The 14,734-nt window shown below is 43.1% G+C and overlaps 1 protein-coding gene across 2 annotated transcripts in view; it reads right to left on the bottom strand.

Moving 5' to 3' along the window:
* SETBP1 (SET binding protein 1) overlaps positions 1–14,734 on the bottom strand; it is a 268,835-nt gene that overhangs the window by 205,948 nt on the left and 48,153 nt on the right. The window contains exon 3 of one of the 2 annotated variants that reach the window (XM_057367784.1): positions 12,136–12,219. The exons of the other annotated variant lie outside the window; for it this stretch is intronic. Coding sequence (XP_057223767.1) covers positions 12,136–12,219 — 84 coding nt within the window. The remainder of the gene's footprint in view (positions 1–12,135; positions 12,220–14,734) is intronic. 2 annotated transcript variants of the gene reach the window in all.

The following is a 14,734-nucleotide window of genomic DNA, read 5'->3' as shown; positions in this document are numbered from 1 at the left end:
GGTGTTTGGAATGGCTCTGGAGCCAAGAGAGCAAACCTGTTTTTTTAATGGGACCACCCAAGTGAGAAAGACCTTCAGCTCTGTCTCACGTGTGTTATGTTCACTGCAGTGTAATTCAAAGTCCAGAGGGGAGTTAGAAAAAGTAACAGTGGGGTTTAYTGAGGGCTTCGCAGATGGGATGGAGTACTGTGTTCCCACCAAAGGCYGTTCCCAAATTTGCCAGCAGAATATAATGTGATCTCAAGTCTGGTTCAACAAATGCAGGAGCAGGAGGATTGTGCTGCTGGAGCAACCTGTCACTGACTTCCTGGACTTCACAGAAGCCAATTCTTGTTCAGCAGCTCCTCCTCAATATACGTGCTGGAATTTTTCCAGAGGTGAGTAACATCACCTTCTCTGAGAGCCAAAACGAAGAAATCCCCAACAAACCCCAGCACCCCTCCTGAAGGCCTCTAAACAGAATAGCATTTGAGGTTGTGGTATTTTCTCCAAACAACAACCTATAGAAGAATCCTTTCTTATTTAAAAATAATTACTTAATTCCACACCAGACCTTTATGTGTTTTGAATTATTCAGTTGGGTTGGCTGAGTCAGGTCTAAGKTTCATTTCCAGGTCATAATTAAAAATATTACTGGTGAAGGAAATGTTTATGATGCTGGAAGTGCCAAGATAAGACAAACCAAGAAGTCACAAAGGAAAGAGAAGTTTAGAAAGCCACTGAAAATAGGAGTAGTGGATGGAGATAGAACAGATCTTCCAGCAATGGCAAAGCTGGGTTCTGAGATTACTGCCCCTACTGCTTTCTCYAGCCCATGGGCAAAGTCCTGTCTTTAGATTTAGCATGGCATCTCCAAGGACAGAGCAACAGTCATGTGCAGGATTGGCTGTGTCCATATCCCTTCTCCCTGGGATTACACTGTTTGTATCCCAGCCCCCAGGAAAGAGGATGATTGATGTAYAGCAGTAGAAGAAGGAGGAGGGGGGCTGTTGGGAGGGGCAGRAGATGGCAAAATCTGGTGCCCAACATGAAACATTTAAGCCCTAAACTTCTGTGGGAATATGATCCTACCCTGCAGCGTTGCTGTTTTTTTGCCACCGAATTAAAAAGAMGGACTTTTCCTGGTGTCACTGCAGGCCACAGAGGATAAATCCAAATGACAGGGCTTAAGTTATGAATATGGGGAATTAGAGATGAGAAGTAAAGCAGCTTATAATGACTCTCCCTTTTGCTCTTTGGATCGCAAGCTTCAGTATTGATTTTGAAATGCCCTGTCTTCATYCTAACAGCTCCTTGAAAATGCAGCTTGAGGGTTTTCTTCACCTTGCAGCCTCTTCAGCATGATTTGATAATGATAAAAAGAGACTATAAAAGCTTTTGCAGGCYGTTATTCATCAGGTATCATGATATTCATTCATTCCTTTGTTTTCTAAGCACAACCATTGACTTGCTAGGGAGGATGTTGAGAGAGATTTCAATTAATTTCCTTGTTGAGACAGCCAGTGTTCAACTCAGAGCCTCCATTCCCGACAGAGTCGGCAGGGAGACTCTGGTGCCTTGACAACACCTCACTCAGGCAGTCATCTAAACTACAAAACCCCTGCAACAATCCTACAACAGCTCCAGGTAAAGCAAAGTTCGTGGAGACTGCTTACCATCTCCTTGTCATCTTGTTCATCAAAATATTTAGGCAGCCTCAGGATACTTGCACAAGTCATGCCCCACAAGGCTCTAGACAAAACAAGTATCCATGTCCAAATGGAAACTTTTGTTTTGCCGTGGCCAGCACATGACCTGGTAAAAGATCGAGCAGCTCAGCGAGTACTGAGGAGCACACAGGGTTGGGAAAGTTAATTTTGTCATCTGTTCTGACCCCGGCTTTGAGGTGAGGCAAACACATTTCCCACTCAGCTGAAAAACATTTTGAATGCTTTTTAATGTGCTCAGCATCAACTACCAAAATAGCCAAGACAGRCACCTTTGGTGGGATAAAACATCAAGCCACATCCCTCACAGCTTTTTCCTATTTGCTCTCAGTGTTGTGCAGGTGGAGTCAAACTCATTCCAACAAGGGAGTGAAATTGCCACTCTGTCAAATAACTCACATCCTCGGAGAGATAAGGCTGAGAAGGAAAACTAGGGTGAAATAACTTGGCTGAGTTTGTACAGGAGATCAGTGCTGCAGAATGAGAGCCAATTTCCTGGCCACCTACTCCAACACTCAGCTGCTAGATTGATCCTGCTGTCCTCCAAGAATGAACTTCACTACTCGAGGACAGACARCGAGGTTTCCTGTGGATTTTCACTTTCCACTCTGTGTTTTTCCTCAACAAAAGAAAAGCCATTAATATTCAATCATTGCTGCATGTAAGATGCAGTTGCTAAAATGGTTWTGCACTTAACAGCCTCCAGTTGTAGACTAAATTGATGACACTTAAAACATGCCCAGGAGCCATAGCAGAATGATCCTATTACAGCAGTGCCTTAGTAATGTTGTGTTAGTTAAGGTTATGTTGGCTGGTTCTGAGGGTTTATAACCCAGCTGTGAATATATTCCCTAGGCTGGGACCAGTTGCCAAGGGGATTTAGTCCTGCAGCGAATCATATGGCATTTTGGGTTGGTTTTTTTTTTCTCTTTCTTTTCTCCTGACTTTAGATAACAATTTTGTCTGKTTCATTTTAAAAAGAAAACTTTTTATACTGCATAAAAAGAAAAAGAATAAAACATCCCCCTGCCATCAGGCTAGTAGGAGCCAKACTATATTCCAAGCTAGAGTTAACCCACCTCAGACAAACCCTACCCCATACCAATATCCAAGTACTCCCCAGTCTATAACATGAAGGATACCAGTGCTGCTTTCACTGCTCTTTTTACAAGAGAGCTGAAGTTTTGCAGGAATTAAATCAGGATAGTTGTGTAGGAAACCTGTGACAGACTGAGCATCTCTGAAGGGTGAGCTGACTCCATAGGCACTGAACCTCTTCTTTTCCAACCTGCTTTAAAGGCTTTCAGACTGCAGCTTGAATGATTTCTCCCCTGCACGAGGGATTTTTTTTTTTTTTTCTTCTACAAAGACCACTTTGGTTACAGTTCTCTTTGACAGTGCTTTCCCAGTGGTCTCCAGGAGGTAATGTTTTAAAAACTGATTTTGACCTACATAAAGAGACTTGAAACCTGAGGAACATGTGTATCTGCTGTCACTTACCAAACCACCCTCACATGCAAGAACAACTCATGAAGTGGGATTTAGAAATGAATAAAAGGACTTAAGGAACAAGGGCCTGTTTGGATGGAACAATGCAGAAATGTTGCTGTCACCACGCTCAACCCAACAGCAGGGCAAGCTCCTGAAGAGCCCGAGCTGACGGAAAATTTAACTGAATGCATTTTCCACGAATAACCAAATATTTGCTGAATGCAGAGCAAACATACTTGGTACAACTCCAGACAGATGACCTGCTGAAATGTAGGGCCCGGATTTCATCGTCTTGACATTGACTCTGGTGCAATGTCAGTGAAAGGAGGGTGCRACCTGCCACCATTCTGCTTGGCTTGCGTTTTGCACCCGCGCTGACTGAGACAGGCGTGAAGCGCTCCACAAAGCTCCAACCATCAGCCAGGTCCTTCCCTCCATCTGGCACCCTCCACAAAGCCTTTGCAYTTCCCTTGCACCTCGCAGCTCTCAGCAGCTCCGAGCGGCCGCTCGGTTCGCGGGAGGAGGTGGGATCTGGGCGCGCGTGGCAGATGCCATCTCAAAGRTGGCTGAGGGTGACCCTGCCCTGGTGCCTTCACGTGCTGGCATCTGCTGAGGGGAAACGGGAGCAGGACAGGGTGGGGAAGGCAGCAAAAGTGGGGCTGTTCAGCCTGGAGAGGAGRAGGTTGTGTGGAGACCTCATAGCAACCTTCCAGAATGTGGAGGAAGGCTGGACAGGGACTCTTCATCAGGAACTGCAAGGACAGGGCAAGGAGTAAAGGGTGCAAGCTGTACRAGGAGAAGTTTAGGTTWGATATTAGAAAATTTTTACAGTGAGGGTGTTGAGATGCTGGCACAGGTTGTCCAGTGAGGTTGTGGATGCCCCAACCCTGGCAATGCTCAGAGCCAGGCTGGATAAAGCCTGGAGCAATCTRGTTTGGTGGGAAGTGTCCCTGCCCTTGGCCTGTAGATGATYYGTAAGATCCATTCCAACCYAGTGACATCCTATGATTCTGTGATTCTGTGAAAGGCAGACAGTCAGAGAATAATGAGGAAAATCTTTCCTACATCATAATCATGGACATAAAGATGTCCATCATAAAGATGGACAAGTCCAAATCGTCACCCAGGCCTTTTCCTCATCCATCTGCATGTTGTTCCTGCCCTGGCTGTGTCTCCTGACAGCAGGCAAGCTGCTAAGGCAGAGGGCATGGGATCACTCTTTCCCTCCCCATCCATGTAGAGAGATCAGTGACAAACAACAGAATAGTTATTAATGCTCCCTGGGATTTCAGAGCCTCAGTTCCATGAGRCAGCATTTTCTTCATCTGCTTTAGCTCTCTTTTAACACGCTACCATGTGTTTGCCTTTGAGGAGTATAAATGACCCTTTCAAAAATTCAGCATTTGAAGCTGATAACAATAATATTTTTCATGTGAGCAACACTTGTCATTCAGAGGGCTCTCAAATTGCTTTTCGAAACCATGTGGCTTCCCTCCATCCACCACCAAAATGAACCTACCTCCAAGGTGGAACAAAGGACCCATCAGTGCAAGGTGGCAGTACACAGCAATTTAGGGCAGGAAGTCAAGAATGACATGCCCCACTGAAGGCTGAGGGTCAAGTAAAGTTGGCAGAAAGCAAATCCTGAATGAGAGCCTGGACAAAACATCATCACCAGCTCCAGCTCAGGAGGGAAATTGCCATGGGATCATCACTCACTAGAAAAGGTCAGAGCCCCAATCTTTACGTCTTGAGCAGGGGCAGGGCGCTGTGTTAACGCACTCATTCAGAACTGCCTCAAAAGGAAAAGAAAAAAGGCAATTTGCTGACTGCACTTCTGAAGCCTTTGCTGCAGCAACAACAACAAAAAAAAAAGGGCACTATGAGTTTTTTTGGTCTCCCTTTTCCTGTAGAAAGGAAAGGTTCTATTGAACTTCAGTCTACACTGTGCTACACTTTGCAGGAAGCCCAGCCCACTCTGAAATTAATATGAACATTAAGGGGAGACCAAAGGTGGAAAACCCTTGAAGTGACTACAAGACTATTCATAAAAAGAGTGAGAAAAGGAAATAGGTGATTCAAAAAGGTCATTAGAGATGTCAGCTTACCAATGGCATTGTGTGAAGGGAGGTGTAACCCACTGCAAGACAAACCTGCTGCAGCTGGACTTGCAAAGGGCACCCCTAACCTCAATCTCTTTTGTTCAGTGGTTTACATTTAGGAAGTTTCTTTCACAATATTATCCCTCCAAAGCTTACTAAGTCCAAAGAATGGGCACTTATTCACACAGCTTCCACTTCACAACTGCTTCAATTCCACCTGACAGATGAATGAAACTCAAAACTTTTCCCAGCCACCAGRAATGCAGATGTTCAGCGCTGGATCCAGCAATTACCAGGACACAACTGCTGTATGAAYTTGGGAAGTCTAGGATAAAGGCAGCTGGGGCATCTGTTGCTCAAACACCTCTTGTCCCCAGACAGATTCCACTGAGAGGATTCCAGCTTTTGGATAATCCGTCTGAGATCAAATTTTTTTGCAGCATTTTGGTTTACCGAATGAAACTGTTTTCCTCTTAGAGCAAGYGAATGGCTAAGAAAAGGTGATCCATCTTGCTGAGTCCCACACCTGTGTCCTGCTGGGGAGAAATGCTCTGGTGTGGCAGGAAGAACAAGATGCACAAGTATTATATGAGTATTTTGAAAATTAAAAATTTAATTGGGTAGATGATGGCAGAGGAATAAGGATTGCTTTAATGGGCACCAGTGCCAAAAGGAATGTGTTTGTCAGTGGTGTTATAAATAACAATTCTATGGGTTCTTAAAGGACTCTAGAATACTTTCTTATAGTTCCAAATTCTTTCTTATAATTCCAAATTCCTAAAATTTCCTTGTGCAGGGGAAAAATCATTCATCTTCTATCCTGCTTTCAACCAACAAAGTATTTTTAAGAGCACTTTGCTGCCCAGTCACCTCAAGCATTTAACAGCCTCTCTCTTCGAATTTTACTTCTTGTTTTATCTCCCTATAACCTATGCAGAATCCAGTGAYTTTTTCAAGCAGAGATGTAGACAGCATACCTTCACTCCTCCAATTCTCTCCTCCMGCTTCATTCCACCCCTGTAATTCCAAGTTAGCCAATGCTTTTATTTATTTTTATTACTCTTATTTCTTTTAGCAGAGAGAAACWTTAACTGAGGGGGTGTGATCCAGATTTGCTCAGATGAAGCACAGGAGCCTTTGCACTCCTTCATTTCATGCCTCGGTGCATTTCTTGCTGACAAGTGGGAGAATGTAAGGGAGAGCCAGCAAAGCTAAGGCAGGTTCTCCAAAATTTGATCTCAGCCCCCTGCTACACCCTCAGCATGTCTGGATGTCAAAGGAACTTAGCTGACACGATTCAGGCCAGGCCAGTCAGCTATTTAAAGAGGTGGGTTTATTTATACACTCTTCACCCTCCTCCCCTACAAACTCTCACCCTGTTTTTTTTTAGGTTTTTTTGGTTTTTTTTTTAAGGTGGGAAATTATCAGTAGCCCTGAACATGTAAAATCTGACAGCAGTTTACCAGACAATTTGTATCGGTCACTTCATCTTTGCTGTTACTTTTATTCTTCTATAAATTCCTTCAGCCATTAAACAGTGTTATTCCCACAACAACTTTGGCAGAGATCAAAAGAGTGTGGCAGGTTTGCTTCAGTTTTCTACTGCTACCAGCCAGGTAATGAAGAGCTAGATGGAGACAAAGGATGTTTTTCTTTCCTTTTCTCTCCTAAAGGATTTTGTCCTGGAATTCCACAGTCAGTGAAAACATTTTGAAAAGTGATTAAGATGGACTTTGTAGGATGGCAAGGTTGTGGAGATTGGTTTCAATCCAGTACTTTAAGTCATTGTACTTTTGCTGAAACAATTATAACATYGATGGATACCACTGTCTCGCCTTCCTAAAAACTACCTGTAACTGCTAGAAAACCAGAATAATTATGAATTAAGCTACTGTTTACTCTCAGCAGGCCTCTGGTGACAGAAAGTTCTGTTCTGACATATATATATATATATATATATATACACAAGTCTGCAAACCTCAGTCCAGTGACTTAGAGAGAAAAGTTCTACTTTTCATGACACTTTTGCACAAGATGAACATCACTGCCTGCCTCACATCAGCAGTGAGGAAGGAATCTAGAAGTCYTCAAAAAAGGTGCTTGATTTTGGTGCTTGGTACTGGAGCCCCAGAAAGCCAAGCTCCTAGTTAGTATCACCAGCTGTTGAAACCTGCCGCAACCAGGGTCTTAAAATGGGTCTWAAGATCTTATCTTTGCACATGCATTAGATTATGCTGGAATTTGCTTCAGATTAAAAGAAAAAAAAAATCAGCAGACAAGTAATAAAAAAAAAAAAAGTCTCAGAGAGATTACTTAATCCCTAACACTGAATTCAGCCTTTGGAAAGAGTCAAAATCTTGTGAGACTGCAGGGGAAAGGAGGACACTGAGATGAGGCTGAAGCAGCCCACAGGGGAAGCTGCCTATTTCATTTCTGGAACRTGGACCATGTGCATCTATTTTTAACGTTGAACTGAGTTCCTCTGCCTCCTGCCAGAATTCCTGAGCCCTGTGCTGGTGCAACGAAAGCAGTGGCTCAGCCATTCTCTAATAGCTTTTACTTCTTAATAAAGAGCAGCACTTAGGCAAAGGATGAGGTTACTGTCGGAGGGGTCATGATTAATAATGATTAATCTGATCCTTGCCAACATGAACTGGATCCACCATTCACTAAATAATTACTCTGCAGCATGGATACCATTTCCAGAGGAGGCATACGTTTGTCATATTAAAACCAGAGTGAAACACATGGAAGAAAAAGGGGATCTGAGTTCTCAGTTACGCTTGATCTCACAGGAACCTCCAGAAAAATTAAGCAAAAAGGAATAAAAAAGAAAAAAAAAACAAAAAAACCCTACAACAACAACAACAACAGCAAACCAAAGGTTAAGAGCAGTTCAACACTGACGAGTCACCCACCTTTTGGGAGAGGCAGTGGAAAGCAAATAAAATTAAACCCTGAGCAGGCAGAGCTGCACGTGCTGAGGATAYGGAGCACTCTGCTGCTTCTGGCTCTTAACCTTATGCATAACTCCAATATGCATGTTATTTGCCCACCCACACATTTCCCTCCTGCTCTTAAATTACGTTTTTGTTTTCCTCAGAAAGCACACAAATGAAATTGCTCCCTGGGAAACACCTTTCCTTCTTTGTGCTGGTGTACTGCTTGGCTCAGGGAAATCCTARTCCAGGATTGCCATTCTTAAACAACAATGCCCCTCGAATAATAAGCAACATTTTAACTTTTTAAAATTATAGGGAGGCATAAACTAATGGGAAATTAATGAGCACTCAGAAGGGCATATGTGAACCTTTCAATTACAGCAGGGTGCTTGTGGTGCAGAGACTTGGTTCTGAGCCTCAGAACATAGATAAATTTTACACCCACAAAGCACACAAACAACAGGCAGTGGTGCCAAAGGCAGGCAAGGACATGGGGCTTTTGGGGGTTTTGTTGACAGGAGGTGGCCTTATTTGTGAACTCCTCTCAGTCGCCTTGCCTCACTGACCCAAAGCTTCCTCAAGACCATCCATGCAGGATGCTACTCTAGTTCTTCAGTGCCCTCAGCTCTGTCCCCTTTGAGGCTTTCAAAGCTTTTGTGAGACTGATATTGCACTGTTTCCCCTTCCACGTCATCGTGTAGGGTTTTGGTTTGGTCTGGAGGGGGCACAGAGCATGGACCAGCAATCCCTCTCCTGGTCTGATRCAAATCCAATGGGAAGGTTGGATTCCTTGTACCTGCAGTGAAATCCCAGCCCCAGTGAGCCCGTTTGGACTTCTGCCCCAGATTTTACACACTGGTGACTTGCTCCATGGAAAATACCATGTTGGTGTTTTTGGTGCCTGACTGCCAAACTGAGGGAAGCACAGCTCAGGCCAGGGAAGTGCCATTGCTTCTGGGGRCATCCTGGAGAACCCCAGAATCACAGAATAATCTGAGCTGGAAGGGACCCACTAAGATCACAGAGTTGAACTCCCAGCCCTGCCCAGATGCCCCAACAATCCCCCCTGTCCATCCCTGGCAGCGCTGTCCAAACGCTCCTGGAGCTCTGGGACCATTCCCTGGGGAGTCTGGGCAGTGCCAGCACCCTCTGGGGACAGAAGAACCTTTCCCTGATATCCAACCTAAACCCTCTGATTCAGCTTCATGCTGTTTGCTAAAGTCCTGTCTATTCCTGAGACTGAGGAGATGACTGTCTGTCCCACCTCTTCCCCTCATGAGGAAGTTGTGACTGCAATGAGATCTCCCTGAGTCTCCTCTTCTCCAGGTTGAGGTAAGAAATGCCAATAAATTAAATCCTTAAATTATGATTTAATTCAGCTAGGGATTTTTCCTAGTGGAACAGTGTGTTTAGGATTTTTTCTTCGGTTTCCAAATGGACTTGAAAGAACGAAAGAAAAATAAATTCTTTGCAAAGTATCACCTTTCACAAAAAAATTCGGCCGAAAAGTAGTTGGTGTCTTTAAAGGCAAACCTTTAAATTGTTAATGGTACAAAAACCACATACCTATTTATGTGTACATTCATGCAAATGAAAACTAGGTTGCATTTTCACAAAACTTWACAGAGGCAGCAGAGTGAAACACAAAGCAAGCCCAAAAGAAAAGGGGGAAAAAAAAAGAAGAAAAAGACCACAACAACAATAACAATAATGAAGGTAAATCTTTAAAATCTGAGACAGGGCGCAGGAGTCGGGGGTAGAGCTCTGCAAACAAAACTAAACCCAGTGCACTGTTTTTCCCCTCCACAAAGTGAAACAAGCTGTTCCTAAAATAATGCTTCCTTGGTTTTCTGGCAATTAGTGTCCTGAAGGATTAGCCTRCAATCATTGGCGAGTGTTTGCCTTTCCCAGCCGATGTCACCATAGAAGTCTGTGTTTATCTACAAGGCCCAGGGGATAATTTATAAGCTGAGCTGAGGTCCTGCATTCACAGACAAATGTTCCACACTGCCACCCACCCTCCTGTACTAGTTTCCTCCCCATCTACCTCCCATCCCCTGAAATAGAGACAGGACCCTGCCAGGGCCATGACAAATGAGCTTTACAGCCTCTGAAACAAGCACTTGCCCAACAGTTTGCATTGATACAGCAGATAAAGAGGTGCTGATATGGTCAACACATTGTCAGGTAGCAAAAATTAGATTTTAGAAAGTAACTGAATGTAAAAAAATAATTTATCACTGTTCCAAACAACTTCAAAGAGAATGGGATATTTTTTSCCTTCTGAAAATTGTTGCCTATACTGTAATTAAAACATTGCCATTTGTGAGTTTCAGGTCTGCTACCCGGGGYTGGTTAGAGACAGTGCTTTGTAAAACCTCTCTGCAGTCAAGATGTTCCAACTTAATTTCTAATCTACCAGTGGTTTAACGGTGTTCTGGTCCTGTTGTAAACCAAAAAGTGATTCAAACAGAGTGCATCAAAATACAAAAGACTAAGATTGGTAAGAGTGTTTACTTCTAAATTAATTTTCCTCTGACATGTTAGAACCTCAAAATGAGAATATTCAGCTTGTATTTGAGAAAATGGGAAGCTAGTCTTTTAAAGGAACATAATATGAGCCCTTGTCTTGATGGCAAACTGACAATATAGCTCATGACAATTAATTTGTTATTTTGAAAATGCTAATAAAAGCACCCAAGTAAAACAAAGCAAATCAGTGGAATGCTCAATTGTAGGAAGAATTTGTCCTTGGTAACCAGCATTCCTCACAACTGCAGAATAAGTGGACGGATAAATAGGTTTATAGATAAGATAAATCCATTCTTAGATCTCAAACATTAACAAAACCAGGGTTAGAAACACCGTTATTAATAAAAGTTGATAAACATGCATGTTGAAAATGAAAAACGCTTTTTTTTTTTTTTTTCCTGAGAATTCATTTCTTTTGCCTTCGGGAAGCTATCAGGAGATTTTGGAACTCCATGGACACTRTTTGAAGCTGCCTCAGGTGTATACCTGGTCACAGGTTGTACATGAGTGAGCAAAACTATTTGATATTTGAAATCAACTGCTTCACTCCACCACATTTAACACTGGGTGACCTGATTTTATAAAATGTTTATGCTAAAATCAAGTTTTGTTTCATCTTTGGAAAGAATGACCTCCAGATTCAAATTTATCTTTAGCTACCAAGTCGGGAGGCTATAAGAACTGAAAAATTTTGACAGGGATGAACTTGGCTAGTCTGAAAAAGTGTGCCAAGTGGCAGGGRGTGGGAAGAGACCACCAGCTGGGTGTTATTCCAAGCACAGCCCATCCCACTTGCAATTACTGAGCCCTACCAGCGATCCCACCAATGTCAATTTGACCAATTTTAGAATAAGGGGCCATTCATTCCAAGTAATGAATATTGAAACCTGGCCATCGGTTTGTGAACAAGTTTTTACATGTCTGTCATGAGGAGCCCCAATAAAGAATGTCCTTGTGATGGTGTCACTTCAGAACAAAAGCGTGCAATGAGCTACCACCCATCCAGGCAGCTACWGTAGGAGACCAGAGGTTGCATGCATTTAGCCAGCCAGGAAATGCAATATTCTTTAAGAAAAGCATTGCCTGGAGTGGATTTTTATAAAGAAACAGAATTCATGAATAAATAAACCAGATGGGAATAAGCCGGGCTAGGGCATTAACRTCTCCTAGTGCAATGAATCCCCGATCTTGCTCGGGGGTTTTTCTACAAACAACAAACACAAAAACATTAATGTTGCACCATTGTCAATCATGCCAAGGACTCTGTTTGTGCCCAGGAACTCTGAGTGCAACAACATGGATCAAACCCACCAGACGTTAGAYATTCTTGTATTTCACCAGTTAAGGTACATATTGACTGACCTGATCTGAGTCTTTCACTTGAGAATTTTTCCCTTTTCTGCAACCACAACTCATAAGCAGTTTTGCATCTCCAATGACTTTTCCCTATAAGAGATAAGGAAGGAAAAAACATCAGCACAATCCGAACCACTGAAGACCAAGAGRGTTGTGTTTATGAGCAGGAGCAGGAAAAGGAGGGGCACTGGGGAAGCCTCCAGACTCTTCCTGCATTGCTGGGAGATTCTCTTTCACAGAGAGGTATCTCACAGGCTTCCAAAAAGCTTCCCCAATGGCCAATATCACAGCACTAAGGAAGTCACATGGGGCAGGAGGAAGGCAAAGTGTTTGGGAAAACACAGTGGGAAAGCAAAGCTGGAAAGAAACACATTATTTTAACCCATGGTTTTCATGCACTTGCATGAACAGGAGCGAGTCTAACGTGCTCAGAGAGTACAGATACCAAACTGCAGTGACTTGAGGAAAAGCTGTGTTTTCTGTTCACCCTTACCAAATTWATGCCTATTTGCTTCTAATGTGCCCAGATTTGTTGAAATAAAGTCTGCAGCTCTGAGCAGGACAAGGGTCCACATCCCTGCYTAACCCATGCCAGGAATTCATGGGTCCACCTTCACCTGCTGGCACAGCCCCTGCAATGTCTGTGACATTGAATCATGGAATGTTTGTGTTGGAGGGGACCTTAGARACCCCCCAGTTCCACCCCTGCCATGGGCAGGGACATCTTTCACTATCCCAGGTTGCTCCAAGCTCTGTCCAAMCTGGCCTTGAACACTCCCAGGGATGGAYGCTCAGACCAACAGAGATTTGCAAAAAAACAGAGTCTACTCACTCTTCTTTACCTGTAACCAACAGTTTGAGAGATAATCTGAGCCCAGACAGCTTTATTTTTTTTTTTGAAAACCCATCAGACTGACTGAGTGCAACTCAAACAGCAGGGTTCTTTTCTGGGGTTTCTTTGAGTCACTTCTTCACCCAAGTATTTTTGTTGCTTATCAAACCTGGACATCTTGATAAATCACCAGGGCAGAAAGGGGTTGGGATTCCAGGTTTTGTCAAAATACTGCTTAAACTCAAACAATACAGAGTCAAAGCCAGCCAATGGAATCCCCACAAACATATCACAATTACCTGTTTTTTCATAGGCACACACACAAAAACATTGCCTTTATTCAKATTTTTGCTGCCCACAGTTCAAAAATAAACACTCTCAGCATCTGCTGGCAAACAAAGGGAGAATCTACTCATGTGCAGCCATAGAGAGTCATGAGATTTCACCTGGATTAATTTATAAAGTAAAGGAAATGCCAACACAGTTAGCCACCTTAGCCAAGTGGAAGTGCTCTGCCCTAAACGATGATGAAGGGAAAGGGCACGATTAAAAGGAATTGCAGCCATTGCTCAATGTCAGGGCGTAGTGGAGAGATRAGCCTTGGTGGCAGGAGTTACAAACAGGCAGAGAAACTTTTGGGCACCTTGGGAGAGCCTGCAGCCTGCCAGGTGGGGGGACAACTCTTACTTGGTGAGCTCAGCGTCTCACAAGTCCCAACAAGGTMAGATAACACACAGAAATTATTGTCTTCACTCCTTCCAAAAGAAGCTGGAAAGAAACTAAGACACAGAAAATACTTAATCTGATAACTACCCAAAATGTCTCATGTTTGGGCTGCTGATTACAACCTGTCAGACTCTGAGGTTTTCAGGGGACTACRTCCAACTGGCCTCCTCTGCCTGTGGCTCCCATCTCTCAAAGGTGTTTTGTTCTTGCCTCGTTACTGCAGTCCTTCAACAATTAGTATGCAAACTATCAAAGCCAAGAATTATTTCCCAGAAAATAGTGATTAAACCAGAAGTTAGAGCAAGTTTATTAAGACACTATGTTAGAGATAGGAAACTGAGGCACAGGGAGAGACTCTTTTGTCTAACCCACAGCTCATGAGACAAGYTGGAGCTATAAAAACACCTCAGAGAGACTCACATATTTCCCCAAGAGGCCGCTGGATACCTTGGGGTGGCTTTAGCATTAACACATGCTTGTGGTTAGGAAACTAGATCCACATATATCCTGTTGATGGTCAGCTTGTCCCARTGTCCACTGCAAAGTCATTATGTTGGAAAACATAATCCAACCAACCCTTTTTTAACCACAAGCCAAGGAAAAAACCTCCCATTTTTAGACCCTTCTATGGCTCTAATGCAACCTGAACTCATGGCACACCATGGCCATGTTCTCCTGTCCAAATGGAAGTATCATAAATTTTGTTTAACAGAGAGAAAACACAAGGTGTTGCCCATAATCACCCAGAAAATCAATATTACAAGGGAAATATGAACCCAAAACATCACTATTTTTTACTTTTCCTCTGACACTACAAGAATGAAGAAGCTCTTCCATTCCCTAAAAAAAAGAAAAAATTAAGCCGAAGCACTGGATAAATAATCTCAACTCCTTTTCTAGCTCAGATGCACCTCTCCTAATGCGCATTGGATGAACGAGCTACTACCTCCACCTTATTTTAGGAAAGCTTCTTATGAACAGATGCTTATATTGCAGATAGGTGTCTAACATTAGGCAGCTAAGTTGAAAGGCAAAAGGGAAAAAAAA

The sequence above is a fragment of the Malurus melanocephalus genome, unplaced genomic scaffold (genome assembly GCF_030028575.1).
Source record: "Malurus melanocephalus ecotype Western Australia unplaced genomic scaffold, MMel_1.1 scaffold_85, whole genome shotgun sequence".
NCBI classification, from domain to species: Eukaryota; Metazoa; Chordata; class Aves; order Passeriformes; family Maluridae; genus Malurus; species Malurus melanocephalus.
This window is presented reverse-complemented; position numbering and strand designations above follow the sequence as displayed.